At 45.2% G+C, this 22014-nt stretch overlaps 1 protein-coding gene across 3 annotated transcripts in view; it reads left to right on the forward strand.

The window, feature by feature from the left end:
- Positions 1-22014, forward strand: part of Mapk14 (mitogen-activated protein kinase 14) — a 62368-nt gene that overhangs the window by 16228 nt on the left and 24126 nt on the right. For all 3 annotated transcript variants that reach the window (XM_041634345.1, XM_041634344.1, XM_041634343.1), the window contains exons 2-6: positions 7315-7444; positions 9366-9424; positions 19670-19781; positions 20402-20431; positions 20703-20750. In XM_041634345.1, the coding sequence (XP_041490279.1) occupies positions 7315-7444; positions 9366-9424; positions 19670-19781; positions 20402-20431; positions 20703-20750 (379 nt within the window). The remainder of the gene's footprint in view (positions 1-7314; positions 7445-9365; positions 9425-19669; positions 19782-20401; positions 20432-20702; positions 20751-22014) is intronic.

Below are 22014 nucleotides of genomic sequence, written 5' to 3' on the forward strand. Positions count from 1 at the left end.
TAGCATACTCAGAATGCAGGAAATGTCCCATGAAACCCACGATTGGGCTATGGCAATAAAATAAGCACCTTTAGATTTGACTGCACTGGAGGGTCCTCTTGGAAGGACACTCATCCTCATGGCCGTTGGCAGAGGGCCTCCTTACTATTTAGATCTCAGCACAGGGCTGCTTTGAAGTCTTCCTCTAGATAGTGGTTCTCAACAGAGGGGACATTTTGTTCCCCTAGAAACCACATTTTTAAAAAGGGGAGGGCTAGGGTGGTGGCATGCACTGGGGAGGCAGAGACTGGCAGATCTTGGGCATGTTGGCCTCCCGGTCTAGCCTACTCGGTGAGTTACAGATCAGTGAGAAATCAATTGTGTCTTAAACTACCCTTTCCAGCCTGGTAGTGGTGGCACACGCCTTTGATTCCAGCTCTTGGGGACAGAGGCAGGTGGGTGTGGTCTACAGAGTGATTTCCAGGTCAGCCAGGGCTACACAGAGAAACCCTGTCTTCAAAACAAAACAACCTAAAACAACTAAACAAACAAACTGCCTTTTCAAGTCAAAAGAACAAGATGGTGCCAGATTCTAGTATCATAATCACACGTTAAATAGAGTTTGAATTTCTTCTCTTTGAGCTTTCCATTTGTTTTTCACATGATTTAAGGGTTTTTAAAGAAATTTCTGCTTTTGGACATTTGTAATTTAGGGCAGAAAGTATAATTTCTCTCCTTTTCAAATACTGCTTTGATACAGAGAAGAAGGAGCCTTGGAAGTGAATTTTAGTGCATAGAGCCAGGACTTTTTAGCAGCCTGTGCTGGAGGGTTAGCAACACATGAGAACAGTGTCTGAGTAATTCCTGCATGTCTCTTATGTGTAAGTTGTATTTTAATGGGAGTGTGTGTCCTCTGTGGTAAAAATTAGTATGTTCTGATATAGCTTGTGAATTGGGAAGAAGCGGTGAGATAGATGTTCTTTGAGATGGTATTTTGTTATGTATGTGACTAAGCTCCTATCAGTAACAGGGTGATTGGGTAGACTGCATTAGTGAGAATATTGCAAAATACAGATTTGAAAATTATTTGGTAAAATGAAAAATGATTATAGTCTAGGGATATAGGTTCCATATTTACATATGGTGATTATGACCATATACGTATCATTCAAAGGAAATATAATTGCTGCTAACTAGTAGTTTCATTAAGTTGAAAATGCCACTCAGTGACAGAGCAGCACTGTGATTCATGCTTCTCACTCAGCTAATGGCCTCTTTGAGAGATGGAAGCTTGTTAACACACACACACACACACACAACTGAGAATAGCCAGGTGGTGGTGGCGCACCCCTTTAATCCCAGCTCTTGTGAGGCAGAGACAGGCGGATTTCTGTGAGTTTAAGGCCAGGATGGTCTACAGAGCCAGTTCCAAGACAGCTATACAAAGAAACCCTGTCTCAAAAAACGAAAAAAGAAAAAAAAAAGAATAAATCTGAAAATAGAAACACATACAGTTCAAAAATGTTAAAAGTCTGGCATGTATTAGACTTTTCTTCTGTATGGATTCAGAATTTCCCTATGATAGGATCATCTTTGCTTCTGAAACTCGTTCTTTGCCCTCAGTACCTGAAAGAAGTGGAGTCTTGCTGATTGCAGCATGTGTGAGACATGAGAATGTACTAGACTTTAAACTCTTCCTGTTGGGTTTCAAGCAGTTTCTTGTGACCAGGCTGCAAAGGCCACATACTTTGAACCCTACTCTGTTTGTGTCTTGTCTGTGTGTTTGAGACAAGTCTTCCTCTGTAGTCCAGATGGCCTCTACCATGTTCTTGCTGTCTCTCCCTTTCAATCGCTAGGATTATAGGCATAAATCACTACCCCCAGCTTCAGTGTGTGTGTGTGTGTGTGTGTGTGTGTGTGTGTGTGTGTGCGCGCGCGCATGCGCATCTTTACAGGCTCACACTTGTGGATGTCAGAGGGCAGTTTGCAGTAATCAGTTCTTTCCTTCTACCATGTGGGTCCCAGGGATTGCGTTCTCAGGCTGACAGCAGAGCCTTTACCCTCGGGTCCTTTACCTGCTGCACTCTCCCATCAGGCCTCAGTATGTATGCTTTTTATTTTTTTATTTTTATTTATTTATTTTTTTATTTTCGAGACAGGGTTTCTCTGTAGTTTTTGGAGCCTGTCCTGGAACTAGCTCTTGTAGACCAGGCTGGCCTCGAACTCACAGAAATCCGCCTGCTTCTGCCTCCTGAGTGCTGGGATTAAAGTCATGCGCCACCACTGCCTGGCTGTTTATATTGTTTTTTTGAGACAGGGTTTCTCTGTGTAATAGTCCTGGCTCTCCTGGAACTCACTTTGTAGACCAGGCTGGTCTCGAACTTAAGATCCACCTGCCTCTGCCTCTTCCCAAGTACTGGGATGTGCCACCACACCTGGCAATGTATTTATTTTCAGATCCTGTCTCTTGGCTGTTTTATTGGGCATTCCTGAAATATATATTTGTTATCACAAATAGATGATAAGTTTTGTGACATCAGCTATTATACTTACTGTTTCTTTGTAACCATAAAAAAAAATAACGCAATAAACCATGAATGGTGGCTGGTCTCTAATCCCAGCATGAGGATTATAGATTAAAGCCAGTGTAGACCAAGTTAGCAAGATCCTGTCTCAATAAAACAAAGCAGTTTGTTGACTAGCACTTGTCTGCTGTGTGTCCAGCCCTGAGGGAACTCTTCAGAGACAACTGACGAAACTGAGGTTTTTCCTCCTTATCTCAAAATAACTACATTATAAAATACTCTCTGGTGTACTTTTTGTTAAACAGTTCTGGAGAATGTCCTGAGTGCCAGGAGTTAGGATAAGTCCTTTGTACCATGACGGTGAGGGGAACTGATGCACTTCTTGCCTTCAAGATGCCCAGGGTGAGTGGCAACAGCAGCTGTTATTAATGTCTGGTATTAGAGTTTTACAAAATTAGGGTTTTGTTAAACCTGCCATAAAAGCTTGTACTTTAGATTAGATACAAACATCATCTTTATTTTATATATGAGGTTGATAGAATTTAATTAACTTCCTCAAGATTATACGGTTATTAAGTGGCAGAGCTGGTATTAAAACCCAGACAGTCTACTTCCAGAGCCTAGCCCTGTTTAACTACCTGGTGGGTGATAAATAAACATATAATAATCATTGTGATTATTGGGAGCTGCTGAGTCCCAGTAAAGCATCTGTCACCCACTGACCAGCGAGTGGAGTCAGGTGGGTAGAACATGCATGCCTTGCTCTGGAGCCAGCTGAGAATGGCCTGCTTGGGTGGTCGTCATGGACAGCTGTGGTGTTTCCCCAGCCGAGCTGAACTTGTATGTGCAGTCACACTGCTGGCCTTCCCTGCTCCCCACAGGCTCACCCCAAGGAAGGACACTCAAGGTGGAAGTTGAAAAGCCACATCATGTAGGAGCCATAGCCATTTCCCCACTTACAAACCAGTTTAGAGAACTGAGTTTAAAGAGTGGTCAGGACTCACACTGTGGAAAAAGAGGGTTGTCTTCTTAGGGTTTGTGGAGCATGAGGGCATGTGGAGTGTGAGGGCTGAAGACTCCCAGAGTCTCCCTCAGGCCAGGTAGGTACATCCTGGAGAGGGGGGGGACTAAATGAGCCCGTGAAGAACAAAGATTTAGTGGGGGGCGAGTCGGGGCTGGTGGTGAAGGAACAGTAGTAGCAGCCTGTCCAAGTGGTTTAAGGAACTGAAAGAAGCAGCACACCCAGAGCAGGCCTGGGCGAGAAAAGGTCATGGTCCTGATGGGATGCACATATGGGCACCACTGATGGGGTGAGCAGCCGGACCAGGTCATCTCATCTGACCTTTAGGCTATGGTAGGAAATTTACATCTTATTCTCTACACCAAGGGAATTCCTTGGATTTAAGATAGTCGCAGTTTGTTTGTTTGTTAGTGTCTTGAGGAGGGTTTCTCTGGGTAGCGGTCCTGGTTTGTACTGGAACTCACTTTGTAGACCAGGGTGGCCTGAACTCTGCCTCCCACGTGCTGGGATTGAAGGCGTGTGCCATCATAGCCCGGCCCTATTTATTTTTTTGAAATTGTGTATGTGTATGTGGGGGTGAGCAACATGTAGGATTGGACTTAGGTCATCAGGCTTGGTGACAAGCACCGTTACCTGCTGAGCAAGGGTGGCTGGAGCAACCAGATGGTCATCCATTCACCCGGAGTGACAGTGACAGGAGGAGAGCTGTTGTGGGGTTCTCAGTGCTCACCCGTGCTTCCCCAGCGATGTGTGGTGAATTTTCTCATTTCTGTGACCAGAGACCTGACGAATGGTTTGAAGGAGCAAAGGCTACTTCAACTCTTCTTTTCTCAGAGTCTTTGTGTGGCTACCTGGACCCATAGTCTCGAGCAGAGCATTATGGGGATAGAAAAGATAAGATGCCCAATCCAAGCGACCTCCTTCCAGCCAACTTCCACCTCCTAAGTAAAAACAACAACAACAAAGTTATATTTGTTCAATTTGTGGGGGTGGAGGTCAGAAGACATTTTTGAGTTGTTTTTCTCCTACTATTTGAGTTCGAGGAACGAAGCTCAGGTTGTCAGGCCCATCTGATTGGGCCCTCCCGTCTCCTGAGTTTTCAAGTCTCTCTAGTTAGACATGGTGGCACATCTGTAGTTCTGGAGGTAGGGCCAGAAGGTTCAGGAGTTACCTTTAGTTATTTAGTGAGCCTAAGGCAAACCTGAACTATTTGAGACTTTGTCTAATAACAGTAACAGAAGGAAACAGCAGTGTCACCGGCTGGGACTCAAGTGTTTAACACATGCACCTGTGGAGGGCATTCCACGTTGAACCTAGGTATAGAGGAGGTTGTCAGGAGGAGAATGTAGGAGGCTGCCCAGGACATCCCTTGAAGAACTCCATTATCAGGAGTACACAGTGCAGTGACGGTTCTAGAAAGCCTGTAGAAATGTTGATATGGATGTCTGTAGGAATTAATAAGAAGAAGCGGAAGTGGTAACCATGCCAGATGCTAATCCAGGAAAGTGGTCGTTGGGCCAGTAATGGACTTGGGAAGGAAGAGCAGCAGTTCCAGCAGGCAGGATTGGAGGAGGAACGGGAGCTGAGAACAAGCCATATTCCAAACTGTATGAATTATCTGAGAATTTGTGCCTTCTCAGAGGCCTCTCAGGCAGTGCCAGGGCCTCTGGTCCCTGAAGTATACTTTGAACAGCAGAGATGTAGGTTAGGAACTCTTATTTTAGTGTATGAAGGGTCTGAGAAAATGCAAACCATTGGCCTTTCTTCAGTTTCTGATTGCAGTTCTAGTGTGGTATTCTGCTTTTTTAACTCCTCGAGTGAAGCTAACATGAATGGTTCCCATACCTTGAGAATTTGGAGAACTTTTTAACTATGGTGGGGTATCGTCAAAGAACTTTAATAAAATGGGAAATTTCTGGAGCATATTCTGAAATGAATGACCCAGTAGATTTAGTGAGCCTGAGCCAGTGGTATCTCTGGGTTCAGTTCTCAGTCTGTCTCTGTCTGTCATTCTGTCCATCCATCCACCCACACACACATGTGCACGCACATATGCATGTAAATAGTATAATCCAGTATTACAAGGAAAGAAGGGGGATGCAGAGAAATGTCTCTGAGAAGATGTGGTTGGCTTCAAAACACTGTCAATCTGGGGTTTTGATCAGAGGGGATGCCTTAGAGCAAGAGAGGCTGTGGAGAGCATGGTCCAGGGGCAGCTGGGGTAACAGGTGTGCATGAAGGGATGGAACTCCCTTTGATAGCTTATATTCTCTCAAGGAAAGTGTGTGTGTTGGGGGAGGGGGAAGGTTGAGAGGCAAAAATGTCAAGTGATTATTTTAGAGTAGAGAATGGCCCTATGAAAAAGGTGGTACTATTTTAGGGCATATTTGAAATTATGTTCAGAAGTTTAGAGTTGTCAGCCCATCTAGTCTGTACATTTTTTTTCTTCAACCACAGTTAGCCTTGTATTCAGACGTGGGTAACTAAGTGATTGGGGTCACCTGAGGTTCGACTAGCCAAGGGGAGGGTACAAGGGAGTGATTATCACTATTGAACAATTAGGAGACTGAAGAAGGAGCGGCTGGAGAGACAGAGTGATGATTAGGTCGGCAGCTTCATGGTAGTCAAGGTGGAGTAAACTAAAGCAAACCAAAAAGCAGGGTGGGGTGCTGGAGTGCAGCCCTGAAGGGCTGTCTGAGGTGGAGTTTCCTGAGGGGTCAGGAAACAAGGGCGTTGGATGTGCCCTCCACTTGGATGTTGTAGTTGCCAAGAATGTTGACAGGAGTTGGGAATGGAGAGATCCTCTTTGATAGGACAGACTTTTGGTGGGTGATGGAAAATTCTAGTCATTGGATAACAGCAGCAAGGCTGAGGGTTTTTCAGAATTGCAAGCAGGAAAGCAAATGGGAAGTAGTAGTTTTGAAACAGTGTAAGACACCTGTGCTTACAGGGACGCGTGTGTGCAGAGAGAGCGCCCTCTGATGGCAGGACTCTCGGAAGTGTCTGCTTAGCTTACTGCAAAGAGAGGTAGACAAGGCTCAGAAAGGAGGCTGGACCGGTCAAGTGTTAGACAAATCAGACTGACAGCTAACGATTGAGGGTCCATGTAGGTTTGGGGGTGAGAGGAGGACTCCTGGAGTAAGGGAAAGTCAGCGCATCGTCCTAGCTAACGGCGATGCTGCACTGTCATTCGTCAGTCTTGTTCTCCCATCTTTATTCCGAGGTCCCTGTGTCCATCACTATTATAAGTGTTTATTCTCTCTGCCACTCCTCCCTGCTCCCAGAAAGCTTCCCACTGTACCTCAGTCTATAAAGTGCCCAACACTTTGAAAATAGCTTCTTCTTCTGAAAGCAGGGTGATTTCTGAGGCCTTTCCTTTGACCAGCATCTCATAGCAAGGTGACAGAGAAGCCTGGTCACGGGGTACATACAGAGATTATCAGTGTTGTTTCCTTTGAACAGATGGCTGCCTGGCTTCATGAAGTGTACTCTAACACAGCCACACCCATTTTATAGGTTTTTATTCTCTAGCTGCTCTCAGGCAACAACTGTAAGCTGCTTACCTAGGGTCTGGAGAGTATAAAACCCTGCTCTCTGTACCTCTCTGGGAAGCACTTGCTACCACTGATGTAGGCAGTGGGCGGAGTCATTGTAGTCTTCATCTTAGTCTCTGTTCTTTCTGTGTCCTGCCACACATTTAAGTTGGAAATGGAATTGCCTTGAAAGTATTAGAAGTAGTTTTTGGAGCACTCTTAATGGTGGATTTTTGTTGTTGTGTTTTCTCCTTAGTGCTGCTTTTGATACAAAGACAGGACATCGTGTGGCAGTGAAGAAGCTGTCAAGACCGTTTCAGTCCATCATTCATGCCAAAAGGACCTACAGAGAGCTGCGCCTACTGAAGCACATGAAACACGAGAATGTAAGTTCTCATGTCCTTGCCCAGACCAAGGGCTTTGTGTGCACTGCTGCAGGTACACACACCACATTGGGGCTGTCGGGTTGGGTTGTGCTGCTTGAGGATGCTGGTGGTGCCTCTTCCCAGAGCTGTAGTTTTATTCCAGGATCTTAAGAAGCACTTTATTTTTTTATTTTAATTAAAAAAAATTATGTATAGTTTCTATGATTTGTGTCTGCCTCCTTGAGTTTATGTGAATCATGAGGTGCAGGGCTCTTGGAGGCCAGAAGATGTCAGATTCCCTGGAACTGGATGGAGTCACAGGTGCTTGGGAGCCACTATGTGGGTATTGAGAACCAAACCTGGCTGCCCTGCAAGAACAGCCAGTGCTCTTAACTGCTGAGCCCTCTCCAGCCCCCAGTACCTTTCTCTGTATGTAACTCTTTATTTTGTGGGTATGTGTATTTGCATGTGTATGTGATGTCAAAGGACAGCTTGTGGAAGTTGGCCCACAGTGATCTGTAAATCTACTTTCAGGGATCTGATACCCACTTCTGGCCTCAGCTAGCACTGTGCACATGTGGTTCACAGACATAACATGCAGGCAAAAACACCATATACACAAAATGATAAGATTTTTTGAAGAAAGATGGAGTTTTACTTTTTATAAGTTTTATAATTATGTATATGTGTTTGCGTACATGTGGGGATGTATACACACACACACACACACACACACTTGTATGCAGTGCCATGGAGGACAGAAGAGGGCATCTGGAGTCATAGGTGCTTGTGAGACACCTGACTTTGATGTTGAGAATGGAACTCCGTGCCCTGAAAGGATGGCCGGGGCCCTCTGCCACCCCAGAAGATGGGTTTTGGTTATGCACACTGCTGCTTAGCAGCAGTGTCATTGTATGTCAGGATGGTCAGGGCCCAGTCTTAAAAGACCCCATACTCAGATATTAGTGGGTTTTGTCTTTTAAAGGTTTATTTGTTTGAGACAGGGTCAATCTCCATAGCTCTGGCTGGATTAGAACTGCTGAACCACTCCAACTCCGTTGCTTTGTTTTTTTAAAAAGCAGGCACAAAGTTGAATGTCTCAATTTTCTTTTCTACTGACATGTTTAAAGGGGAGATGGGAAAAGACCAGAAAACTTACACTTAATATAGAAATTGTCTCAGCTTTCAGATTATCCTGCAGACATTTGTTAGGCACTTAAGATACAGAAGCAGTTCTGCACAGTGAAGAGCCAAGACTGTCCAGGGAGATAGATGTCTCAGTGGCTATGAGCTCTTGGTACTTTTATAGAGGTTACCAGCAACTACATTGGGTGACTCACAGCTGCCTGTAATTCTAGCTCCAGGGGATCCAGTGCCTCCCTCTGGCCTCTGAGGATACACATCACATGCTCATACACTCTAAATATCTAAAAAACAAAACTTCCAGCAAGTTTGACCTCCAAAGAGAATAGCAACAACCATAACCAGGTTTTTAGAGGCCATCACAATATTCAGTCTTTTATACAAAAACGTCTAATGGTAGCAAATGACAGAGACACAGTCACTATGAGGGTAGCCAGCTGAGTCAGCTGGCCTGTTCTTGACTGAACTTGAAGCCTTGCTCTCATACACCTGCTCAAGGACCGGTTCCTGAGAGGCAGCCTACCAGCTGCATCCTTAGCTGTCTGCACAGTTAGGACAGAGCTTGCTTGCTTGTCTGCAAATACTACATATCTTAAATTTTAAAAACAAATCCTCAACACCCCAATCCCTGAGAAGAAATGATGTTAACAGGTCTAAAACAGAAATGCAGGGGTAAGCAAGTCAGTCCTCGCACACCAGTGGAACTGGATTTGGAACCTGTCCTCTTTCCACCGCAGACCTGGTAGGCGCTGTGGGAGCCCACTGCTTTCCTACTAATCATTTTTCTGTGTTCTTGCAGGTCATCGGTCTGTTGGATGTGTTTACGCCCGCGAGGTCCCTGGAGGAATTCAATGATGTGTGAGTGAATCTCTTGCATTTGCAGCATCAGCTGGAGGATGAGGATGAGCAGGTAGCCCACAGAACTGCTCAACGGTGCTCAGACTCCAGGAGAGTATTCTGTCCCCCACCTCTCCTGGGCTCCTGTGGGGAGCATAGAAAGTAAAGAGTATGCATGGTGCACTTTAGCACTTTTACTGTCTCCGGCACAGTGTGACCTGTTCAGAGGCAGCAATGAGTCCTTATGAAATTTCAGAGAGTTGCAAAAGAGGGAGTGATGGAATTTCGACTATAATTTTTTTCCCTCTTTGAGCCCTCAGGGATAGGGAGGTGATAATGAGGCTGCTGATCCCTGAAAGTTTTTGTACTGGGGCAGATGGCAGCCCCTGCATGTTGGAAAAGATTTCTTCCAGTCTGGTGCCTCCTGGAAAGCAGAGCCTGGGATCCCGTCCCAGCAGCCAGGAGTAGAGAGCCGGGGAAAGGTCTCTAAAATGGAAGGAAGGAAAGGTCGTGCATGGATGTGTTGTTGTGGCCAGTCACCACTGAGAGCACCTGGGCATAGGAAATGGCAGAAGGCACTCAGATGGGACCAGTCTGGTGATCGCGCCTAAGGTTCCACTGCTGATGAATGCCTTCACATGCGGGGTGGCACCCTTGTGAGAGCAAGACGGATTCCAGCAGGTGTCCTCTGCTCCACAACAGCCTCCCCACCAGGACAGCTTCCCTAGTACCTGATTAACACTGTATTATTTTCAACTTGATAGACTGTAGGATCACTGATGGCTTCTGGGCATGCCTGTGGGGATTATCCTGAGTGAATTAATAGATGTGGGATGAGCATCTAAATTGTGGCTGGGACTATTCTCTTGGCAGGGCATCTGGGACTGAATAGGACAGAGAAAAACAAGCTGAGCAGTAGCATCTAACTCACTCTGCTTGATTGTTGCTGCAGTGTGGTCACCTGCCGCGGGTTCCGGTGGCTGTGACCCCACTAAGATGAACTGTACACTGGAACTGTGAACTAGAGTACAACCTTCTCCCTTAAATTGCCCTGTCCTGCTTTAGAGACACACTGTGCTGTAAGAGAAGAAACATCTTTTAAACATTTTTATGTCTGTGGATCTTTTGCCTGTTTGTATGACTGTGCGCCATGTGCATTCAGTGCCCATAGAGGAGGGCGGAGGGTGTCAGATCCTCTAGGACTGGAGTTACAGATGGTTGTGAGCCATTGTGGGTGCTGGGAATTGAACTCAGGTCCATTTGGAAGAGCAACCATTTGCTCATAAGTGCTGAGCCATCTCTCCAGCCCGAAGAAGAAACATCTTAAGCACAGTTACACGTTTGGTCCTGTTGCAATTCTGGCATTCCTAAGTGGAAAGGATGTTTATTGTAAAAGTCAAACAGAATTGTAGGACATTACTATTCGTCCTGAACTTTCTATATTAGTCAGCTTTCTTTCTCTGTGACCACATGCCTGAGAACATTATCTTGTGTCAAGAGAAAAAGGTTTTTTCACCTCATGGTTTTAGAGGTTCCAGATCATAGTCAGGCCCATGGCTTTTAGGTGTCTGCTAGGGGTGCCAGGTTCAATGGTAGGGAATGTTGGTATAACAAAGACCATTCATCATGTGGCTAGAAAGCAAAATGAAGAAAAGACCAGGATTCCAGTTTTCAAATCCATATTCCTAATGACCTAAGCCCTGCCGCCCAGAGGTTCCACTGCTCCTAATACCCTTTGACACATGCGGTGGGGATGGGGGGCAGGTCACGCAGCGTCCAGATTATGGCACTTCATTCCCAATGCTCCCAGTGCAAACCAACTTTTCTCCAATCTTTTTTTTGGGGGTGGGGGCTATTTAATCTTTTCCCAAAAACAAGCAGGCAGATACATTTTCACTTACCTTAATAGAAGGGAAAAAACAGAGGGAGAAGTGAATGACAAAGATGGGTGAAGAGGAGGAAGAGAGGCACTTCAGCCCATGTGCAGGAGCTCAACCGCATTAACCTGACCCTGCAAATGAAAGTTTAGGACTAAGAATGACATGCTGTTCCCACAGCCCTGTCTCAGTGCCAGAACAGAGGCTTCCAAGGATTGCCAGAGGCTCCACACAGCTGAGCATAGACCATGGAGCCTGCTGCAAGCTGTGGTTGGAAAAGAGAATGTTGTGGAATCTGAATGGGGAACAAATGCTACTGCTGTGTGTCTGTGATTTACTTTGGAAAATGTCAGTTAGGTCTGAGTTTTACCCTAGGATTTTTATTGAGGATAGACTTTAACAGGGAAAAAAATGATTTATAGACTAGCAAGTATTGTGTTTTGGTTTGATTGAGCATCCTGGAATGGAAAATGAACCTGTTTTCTTACATTGAAGAGGCCTTAATGAAGACTGAGATCTATTTGAAGGGTTAAATTTTACTGATTATAATTTTATCCCCATAGAGAGGCCCACCAACTATCTAGTGTCTCCCTAGCAAACTAAAGTTATCTTCATTGACTGAGCAAGTCCATGACTGGAGCAAAGCGTCTGTCTTATGTTAACTCCAGCTAGATTCTAACAACTCTTCTTTTGTGGGGTTTGTTTTTTTCCATGACAGGGTTTCTCTATGTAACACTCCTGGCTGTCCTGGAACTAGCTCTTGTAGACCCCGACTGGCCTCAAACTCACAGGGATCCACCTGCCTCTGCCTCCCAAGTGCTGGTGTACCACCATCGCCCAGCTTGTTTTTGTTTTTTTTTTTAAGATTTATTTTTTATTATTTTGTGTGTGTCTAAGAGTGGCTGTGTGTGTTTGTACCCGGTGTCTGTGTGGTTCACATCTTCCTTCTAGAGCTATAAGTGGTTGTGAGCCACGGTGTGCGTCCTAGGAAAGTAGCCAGTGCTCTTCATCCCTGAGCCCCAGCTCTTCTGTGACTTGAGCAGCTCTCAGGTACTGCCTGGTGAACACTTCCCAAACGCTGAGTCCCTGCCAGACGACTAACGTGCTCTACCTAGAAACGGGGAACCTGGGTCTATTAGGAAAGTGTTTTACTGCTGACTTTTGTGATGTTGATAGCAGTCAAAAAATTAGCGCCTGTCCAGAGCAGTGCTTATTTCTGTATTCTTCAGAGCCAGTGAAGAGCACACCCAAGAGAACAAACTTTTTCAGTACGATTGCAGGGTTTACAGGGCCACACCGATAACAATTCTGTCCGGTGTTACACCATTTTGTGTGCTAGAGCCTATGTCTCCTAAAAACATTTGTGTCCACTAAGAAAAATAGGCAATCAAACAACACCCTGAGGACCAAAGATGAAGGTTGCTGGATGCACAGCAGGCTCTGATTTTGATATGCATTTCCCATACTAATTAGCAAAACCTGTAATTGCCTTTCAGGTGTACAGTTGACTTTTGTCTATCCTCTTCCTGTGTTTGTGCCTTTGTTTCAAGTATTGCTTTTCATTTCCTCATTCAGACTTTTGCTTCATCGCTAAGACCACATATACCTGCCAGAAGGGAACAGTAGGTTGTGCGTTTTGTTTGTGACCAGCAACCTGCAGGCACTGGGATGACTTGGGAAATGAGCATATCTAATTTTGACTGCTGTCTAACTTGGTGGGGCAGGTGGCACATTTTTACAGAGACACACGGGAGATCACGTGAGCACTTCTCTGCGTGATCTCAGTTATCACCTGGACTATTTCATTGGTGTGCATTCTGACCTCATACTGCAAATATTTGGAAATGCAGAAAATTTCAGTAGATGGTATTGGAATCCAGAATTCTTAACCATAGTGGTTCTCTGCCCTAGCGGAGTAGACAGGGGGAATTTTAGGACTCTTCTTGGGAACTGACTTGTCATGGGTTAAGTGGAGATAAGTCTTCAAGTCCTTTCCTCCCTGTTTCTAGCTTCTCATTCCTGGTTTCGTCCTTCCTTCTCTTTGTTTCATGCATTCATTCATTTGAGACAGGAGCTCACTATGTATCTCAGCTAACTTGGAATCCACAGAGATCTGCCTCTCTTTCCATTTCTGCTTTGCTCTTTATTAGTTTGTATTTGAGGTGGGATCTCATGTATCCCAGGGGTAGCTTCAGATTTACTACACAACCAAGGGTGACCTCGATCTCCAGCTTCTCTGCCTTCTTCCCAGTGCTTGGATAACAAGCAGGAAGCACCATACCCGGTCTGTGTCCTGCTGGGCATAGAACCAGGGCTTCGTGCATGCCAAGCAAGCACTCTGCCTCTATCAACTTAGCCACACCCAGTCCCCTGCTTTGTTCATGAAGAGACACAAGAGCTTCTCGGTGGCCCTCGTTTTGATGAGAGCTGGTGAGCAGTTGATCACTAGGCTGGCCTTGCCCCTGTGGAAAGTGCAGTTCCCCAATAAGCTTGAACATTCTGGTTCAGTTAACTAAAACTGAAGGGATCAAGTCAGTGAAGACTTCAGGCTTCGCTTTTATTGATCCTATTTGGTGTTTATATCTACCTCTACCAGACACAGCTCTCACCCTTGAGGAAGACAGCAAGCACACATAGTCTGTAATCACTGTGCTGAGATTATTGATGAAGAAAAGCAAAATTTAAATGAGCACATGTTTTGCAGTGTAGTAGATTTGGAGAGCACCCCCCATGACCTGTCTCTGTACTTGAAATGACCTCATGTGACTTACTTTCCACTTCTGTCTCTGTCCCTGTGTTCTTCCTCTAATACTGACAACCAACTATATCCCCAACAAAACCTCTGTGTGGTCACCACCATGGCCGAGCTCTCCACATTTGCTGATTGGCTCTCATTTCCTGTCGAATCCCATACTGACCATGGACTTCTGATCAGAAACATGTTCCCTGTGCTCCTAGCTGAGCTGTAACCCCAAGTCACTGTGTCCCTTGGTCTGCTGGGTTCTTTGTAAAGTTATCAGCTTATATTTCTGCCTGTTTGCTCCTGTGCCTTGTGAATCTATTAAAGAGGTTGCTTTCCTTTCCTGAGTTGTTAGTGTTTGCAGCAGGCACACGCCTGCAGGTATTACTTATGGAAGAAATAAATGCAAGCACCTATTGGATATAGAGTACTAGGGGGTCTCAGGCATTGCTACCCACCCCAGCTGATGTTTCCAGAGAATGCTGTGCAAGTAGTCCCTGAGCTGGTGCTCAGTTGGCGTTGAAAAGACTAAGAAAGGAGAGCCAAGCCAGATATCCAGAGAGAACTGGGGGTAAAGTACTGCAGTAGCTCAAGGGCTGTCATGGCAATGGGGCTGGAGAGATGGCTCAGCAGTAAGAGCCCTGCCTGCTCTTCCAGAGGACGGTGGCTTGTTTTCCAGCACCCACATGGCAGCTCTCAACTCTATAACACCAATTTCAAGAGATTCCTCTTCTGGCTTCTGAGGGTACCAGGCACACACGTGGTGCACACACATACACACAGGCAAAGCACTCATACACATTAAGTAAAAATAAATAAATCTTTTTTAATATTTATTTTATTTATTATATATATAGAGCATTCTTTCCATGTATGCCTGCAGGCCAGAAGAGGGCACCAGACCCCATTACAGATGGTTGTGAGCCACCATATGGTTGCTGGGAATTGAACTCTGGACTCTGAGCCATCTCTCCAGCCCCCAAAATAAATAAATCTTGAAGGAAAAAAAAAAACAGATGTATACTGGGGAGAAGCTGAAGGGGGGGGGGGCGGTTAGGTTATTCATGACTTTATAAGCTAAGGAGATTGCCCCAGAAAAGAGATCAAAAGGTCCGGGGCATGGCGTGGGGCTGGGAAGGGGAGTAAAGGCTTTGCTTTTATGTGGTGTGACTTCCATTCAGCTCCGTCTCCAGTTACTCACACCACAGACACTCCGTAATATTCAAGGAGATTTCATTGTAGCAGATGTAGTTTTTCTCCTGAGTCTTCACTAACAGGGTCAGAACTGGATGAGTATAGCAGCTGAAACATACCATATAGTGGTATTCCTCATTAGCTTCTGTCAGCTTCTTTTCTGCTTTGGATTCCTGGAAACACTTCCTTAGTTCACAAACATGGTCCACCAGACATGATGATGCACACCTTTAAGCCCAGCACTCTGGAGGCAGCGAGAGGCAGATCTCAAGGCCAGTTGGTCTGTCTGCATAGCAAGTTCCAGACATCCAGGGCCACATAGAAAAACCCTGTCTTGAAAAACCAAAACAAAAAAGACCAGAACCATGGCCTACTGCAGCCACGAGCTAAAACTAAAACATTCAGACGATCTGTGGTGCTAGCTGGTTGTAGTAGCAGCTCAGCTCCAATCTGGAGGGGTTTTCTCTCTTATCCTGAGGGAGGAACGTTTGGGATCTGATTTTCGCTTTTGAAAAGAAGTGAGGACTGGTGGTTAGTGTCATCTCCTGGAGCGGGTTTAAGCCCTGTTTAAAAATGGAAGGCAAGCTCTGCCTTTTTGTAACTGCTTTGAGTGGAGCCAGTACTGGTGGAGATAGCAGGCTAGAGCAAGAGGCTTTTGTTTTGTTTTGAACCTTCATTGTATTATGCTTTCAAAAGGCATGGGAGGGGAAATCTTGACAACTGGGTGTCACCCAAGCAGGACTTAGTAAAGGGGGCTCTGAGACAGGGCACAGCCTAGCGTCCTGGAAGTTGTCAGTCCTGAGTCCCACCCGGTGCTGGTCCAGTGCATCTCAGTGATTCATGTCCCTGGGGGATATGTGAGGGACTTAAGTTTAGAGGGCACCACCTTCTCAAGAGAGAAGCAAGATTCAAATCTGGTTGTGAAGTCATCATTTTGGCCTTCAATTTATGATATAATCTCACTTAATCTTTTAAAGATTTAGTATTAGATAGCTTTCCAACTACAGTGCACAGCAGCCTTCCTTATTTTAGGAATTCACTGTCTAGTCCAGTGATGGTGTTAGGCGTGTCTTCTCAAATGTCATAAAGTACGCTCGCCGGAATCAAATCCTGTAGAGACACGTGGCTCTCCAGCAGTGCCCCTTTCCCAGTGTCCATCTTGCTTCCATGGTGCTAGGTGGAGCCAGGCTTGACTTTTGAGTGAGTTCATCTGTACTTGTCCTTCCATGTCCTGCTCACTGGTCTGAGAAGCCTGATTGCCATGAACAGAAACTCTGGGTAGTGCTTGCTCCTGTCCTCTGTTGTGTGATTTGCTTTGGAGTTCCTTCTATATGTGAGCTGAAATTTGATACTTGGTGGTGGACCTTGTGGGAACAGCATGGAATGAAATAATAATAATTCCACCACAAGTAGTGCTGTATCCTAGGAGCAGTGTCCGATTTCTTCCTATGGAAATGACCGATTGGATGATTGTGCAGTGGTTTGACGGACTCGGCCTCCTAGACATGTCTGTGATAAAATGCATTAGAAGCACTGAGCCCATTCATTCATCTCCAGATCGTCCTGTACAGTTGTGTGTGGTAGAGAAAGGCACTGAGAGTTACACAGGGGCAGTGGTCTATTATGTGTGCCTGTGTGTTTGTGGTGGTGCAGAAGCATGTGTGCTGTGGTGCAGGTACAGAAGTCACATCCACCATGAGTCCTAGGGGTTGAATTTAGGATTTCGTGGTGAGTGCTTTATGCACTGAGTCATCACAGTGCCCCAGTCAGTGTTCTTATATTTACCAGATTGTCTGCCAGTTTGAGACTAAAAATAAGATAGGTTCCTGAAGCAGGTATTTGAGCTGTATACATCTAATCCCAGTGCTCAGGAGGGTGAGGCAGAAGAGTGTCCAGTCCAAGGCCAGCCCAGGTAAATAGTGAGACCTTGTCTCAAAAGCTCCAGGACTGGGGGTGTAATTCAGAAGACTGTCTGCAAGCATGCACGAGATACTGTGTTCAATCCTCAGCACTACCAAAAAAATGAATGGATGGAATTAAGAGGGGATAGTGCTGTGCTCTTGACAGTCTTCACTAAATATTCAGAAGCTATTAAATCATCTAGAGGGCTGGAGAGATGGTTCAGAGGTTAAGAGCATTGTCTGCTCTTCCAAAAGTCCTGAGTTCAATTCCCAGCAACCACATGGTGGCTCACAACCATCTGTAATGAGGTCTGGTGCCTTCTTCTGGCCTGTAGAATATTGTATACATGATAGATAGATAGATAGATAGATAGATAGATAGATAGATAGATCGATTGATCGATCATCCAGAGATAAGGTATCCTTGGTTATTGTGACATCTTAAAATATTAAAGTTTTATTAATTTATGTGTGCATGTGTGCATATTGTGTAAATTTTCATGCCACACAGCCTGCATGTGGAGGTCAGAGGACAGCTTGTAGGAGTCCGTTCTCTCCACAGCGTGGGTCCTGAACATGGCTCTCAAGTCGTCAGCCTTGGCAGCTGCCTTTGATTATAGTCTTTGAGGCTGGGAACATCACTGAAATAAAATCTACCTTGATGAAAACACTTCAGAGAGTCTAATTTACTCTTTTGTTTTTTGGTTTTGTTTGTTTGTTTGTTTTTCAAGATAGGGTTTCTCTGTAGTTTTGGAGCTTGTCCTAAAACTTGCTTTGTAAACCAGGCTGGCCTCGAACTCATGGAAATCTGCCTATCTCTGCCTTCTGAGCACTAGGATTAAAGGCATGTGCCACCACTGCCTGGCTTACTCTTTATATTTTTAAGAATTACTGTATGTATATGTTAGAGGGTATGTATCTCGAGCTGGAGTTACAGTCAGTTGTGAACCATCTGACATGGATTCTGGGAACTGAACTCAGGTACCCTGGAGAGCAGGAAGCATTTTCACTGATCAGCTGTCTTTCCAACCTTCTAATTTACTCTTTAAATTACATGTAGAGCTCATCTTTTTCCTTAAGGCTGTATAAATATGCAAGTTTTAGGAAACTGGCTAAAATCTCACTTTAAAGTCACAAGTAGGCCAAATCCCTCTGGTCTACTTATGACAGTAGACCACCTGAGCACTGTGAGAGGCAGCTGAGCTTTCTGTCACAGAGGAGACACACCTACCCTTACAAACTCAGCCTTGTGGTTCTGCTCTGCTCTTTGGTGGGGTGAAGACGTTGGGTCTAGAGTCTCTGTGGCAAACCTGCTGGGCTTGAATGCAGTCACTCCCATATAAAGGCAAGGCTACTACTCAGCACCACACCTATGGGAAGCTCTGGACCGTCCTGTTCCTGCTTCCTTTAGGGTAGTGCCAGTAAACAGCCTTTTGCTAGTCATTCCTGGAAAAAAGAAAATTACACTTTGAAAATCTAAGGGCACACCTGTTTTAAAACCTACAACATAGGGCTGGAAAGATGGCTCAGCAGTTAAGTTGGATCTTCCAGAGGACCCAGGTTCAATTCCCAGCAACCCATATGACAGCTCACAACTGTCTATAACTCAGGTTCCAGATCCTATTCTCTCACAAAGACATGCAGGTCAAACACCAATGCACATAAAAATAAAACAACCTACAACATAGATTTACAATGAGGTAAAAGTACGATGATGAGATTGCAAGTATGTGATCCTTATGGGCACGCAATTAGTTATACTGTAGATTTCTCCTGCAAAAATAAGAAAGCTGATGGGACTGGGGTGTGAATTAGAGGACTGCCTAGCATCCTTGAAGCCCTGGGTGTGATCTCCAGCACTGTTCTGTTGCTGTGAACAGACGCCACAAACAAGGCAGTTTACAGAGGCAAACATTTAATTGGGGGCTTATAGTTTTAGAGAGTTTTTAGAAGGGCCGTTATTATGGCGAGGGGGGCACTGGTGTGGGCTTTTGAAACCTCAAGAGTTTACCTCCAGTGAAACCTCCAACAAGGACACACCTCCTGTCTTAGGGTTAATTTTGCAGTGATGAAGCATCATGTCCAAAAGCAACTGGTGGTGGTGGGGTGCTAATTTACCCACTCTTCCATACCATCAGAAGTCGTGAAGGCAGGAACTCGTACAGGAGCCTGGAGGCAGGAGCTGATGCAGAAGCCATGGTGGGCTGCTTACTGGCTTGATCCTCATGGCTTGCTCAGCCTGCTTTCTTATAGAACCACCCACGATGGACTTATCTCCCTCCCCCAACAATCACTTAATCATCTCTATCTTCGATTTTTTTTTGGGGGGGGGGGTTCAAAACAGGGTTTCTCTGTAGCTTTGGAGTCGATGTTTTCTTTTCACCTCAGTTTTTTCTTTAGAATGTGGAAAAGGATTCAGCAAGCAGGAATGGGTATAAATGTGGTGAGATTAGATTGCCAACTTGCAGGTGGCAAAGTTGAGATTTTGGCTGTCATTGTGGTGCTTCCTGGGCGGTCTTCCCTGGATTGTCTGTAACTGCTTTTCTGTTTCTAGGTACCTGGTGACGCATCTCATGGGGGCAGACCTAAACAACATTGTGAAGTGTCAGAAGCTTACTGATGACCACGTTCAGTTCCTCATCTACCAGATCCTCCGAGGGTTGAAGGTACAGCCAGTAACGGTGTTGTGTGGGGAAATGAATTCTCCCCTCTTTCCTGTCTAGTGAGGACCTACAACAGTAGTCGGGTTTTCTTATGAGAGACTTAGAAGAATTACAGAATCAGCCAACCCTGCTGGTCATAGATTTCCCAGGCCACAGATTTCTGTGAAACAAGTCATCCGTTCCTTTGATCCTTCAGTCTGAATATCCAAGAGGGGTGCTGTTGACCATATTGAAAAGTCTTGATACAAGCTGGTATCTTGTGTGATCAGTATGATATTGTGTCTTTAAAGCATCCTCAGGCCTTGACTGGCCTCTCTGTTCGCTCTCAGGACTGGAGAGGTAGAGGAAGGAGGACCACTGTGGGCAATAGATGAGTGCCAGACCATCCAGGGTTGGTCTTGGAGGGGAGGGTGCTTTTCAGGGATCAGAGCTCTTACTGAGGCTGTCATCAAGAAAGAGAAGAGGGGTGACAGCTCCAGTAGGTGGAGTGGGAATCGTAGTTAGTGTCACCAACTGAATAGCGACAACCCACTGTGGACCTGGACAGTGCTTACCGGCTGAGGGAGACCCCTGCAGACATGTACAGGCTGTGACATGGAAACTGACGCTCTTCTCTTTTGCAGTATATACATTCGGCAGACATAATTCACAGGGTATGTATTGTGCCTTTGACGATGTGGGCAGGGCCGGAAGAGCGACACTAGTTGAGGGCTCTGTCAAAATAGTGATTGACTTCACCCTTGCTCTTAGTGTAGGCTGGTAGAGGAGCACTTGCCTGTGTACCCGCTGAAGGCTAATTTGGCTCGGACACTGACTGTAGCTTGGAAGTCTGCTTGTCTTCCGTGTGTCTGCATCCTCTGTACCAGGAAGTGGGGGGACTCCTTGTGCATCAAGTTGATACTGTTCTCTCCGCTTGCTTCTTAGGACCTGAAACCTAGTAACCTAGCTGTGAATGAGGACTGTGAGCTGAAGGTAAGGAAGAAAGCATGGAACTTTGAACTGTAGGCTAAGCAAGCTGTTTAAGTGACCTCGGAAGTAGATCTCAGTAACAAACCTTTACTGCAGCATTCAGGAAGAAGAGGCAGGCAGACCTCTGAGTTCAGGTCAGCCTGGTCTACAGAGAGAGATCCAGGACAGCCAGGGCCACATAAAGAAGCCCTGTCTCAGGGGTGTGAGGGAGAAGAAAAAAGAAAAGAAAAAAAAGAAATGAAAATTAGAAATATAGCGTGTTGGGCTAGAGAGATGGCTCCAAGACTAAGAGCACTGGCTGCTCTTCCAGGGGTCCTGAGTTCAGTTCCCAGAAACCACATGGTGGCTCACAGCCATCTGTAATGAGATCTGGTTACCTCTTCTGGCCAGCAGGCATATATGCAGACAGAACACTGTATACGTAATAAATGAATCTTTAAAAAAAGGAAAGAAAGAAAGAAGAAAGAAATATAACATGCTAATTGTAATAAAGGATATTATAATCTGTCATGTTAAGGAATGTTAAGCATTCCTGGAACACTCACTATTAGATAGTTTTCTGAAAAGAAAAATGGCAGAAACTCAATGATTCAAATAAGATAGAAGTGAATTAACCATCTGTTAAAGTAAGTAGTACTACATTTTTTTAATGAATTTTTGAAAAAGGTAACATACAGGGAGCTAGAGAGATGGCTCATTTCCCAGGACCCACTGAATCTAGAGGATCTGATGCCCACTTTTTGTCTCTGTGGGCACTGCATGCTCTTGGGGCACAAACATACATGGCAATCAAAATACCCATACACATAAAATTGGAAAATTAAAAAAATACAGTAAAATACACCCATTTTAAATTTACCTTTTTTAGGGTTCTAATGTCCATATAACTACTACCATTATAACATAGTAATCCCCATAACTTCAAAAAGTTCTGAGTGTCTCCTCCTAGTGACCCTCGCCCCTTACCCTTCCCCCTGCTCCAGGTAGCCACTGATACGATTTCTGACTCTGAATTATTGTTTTATAATGGAATCATACAGAATTGTGCACATTACTGTGCTACGGGTATTAGGTTCTTCATCTGGACTGTGTGCATCAGTATTCTCATTCTGTTGCTCAGTAGCAGCCCGTCTCAGAAGCATACCAAAATGTGTAGCCTGTCTCCCGTTACTGGGCACCTGCCTCTGTTCTGGTTTGAGATAAAACTATTGTGATTGTCCCTGTGCAGACCTCTGTGTGGGCATATGGCTTTGTTGTTCTTGAGTAA

The sequence above is a fragment of the Microtus oregoni genome, unplaced genomic scaffold (assembly GCF_018167655.1).
Source record: "Microtus oregoni isolate MIOR12 unplaced genomic scaffold, Mior012 000046F_ref0000063, whole genome shotgun sequence".
NCBI classification, from domain to species: domain Eukaryota; kingdom Metazoa; phylum Chordata; class Mammalia; order Rodentia; family Cricetidae; genus Microtus; species Microtus oregoni.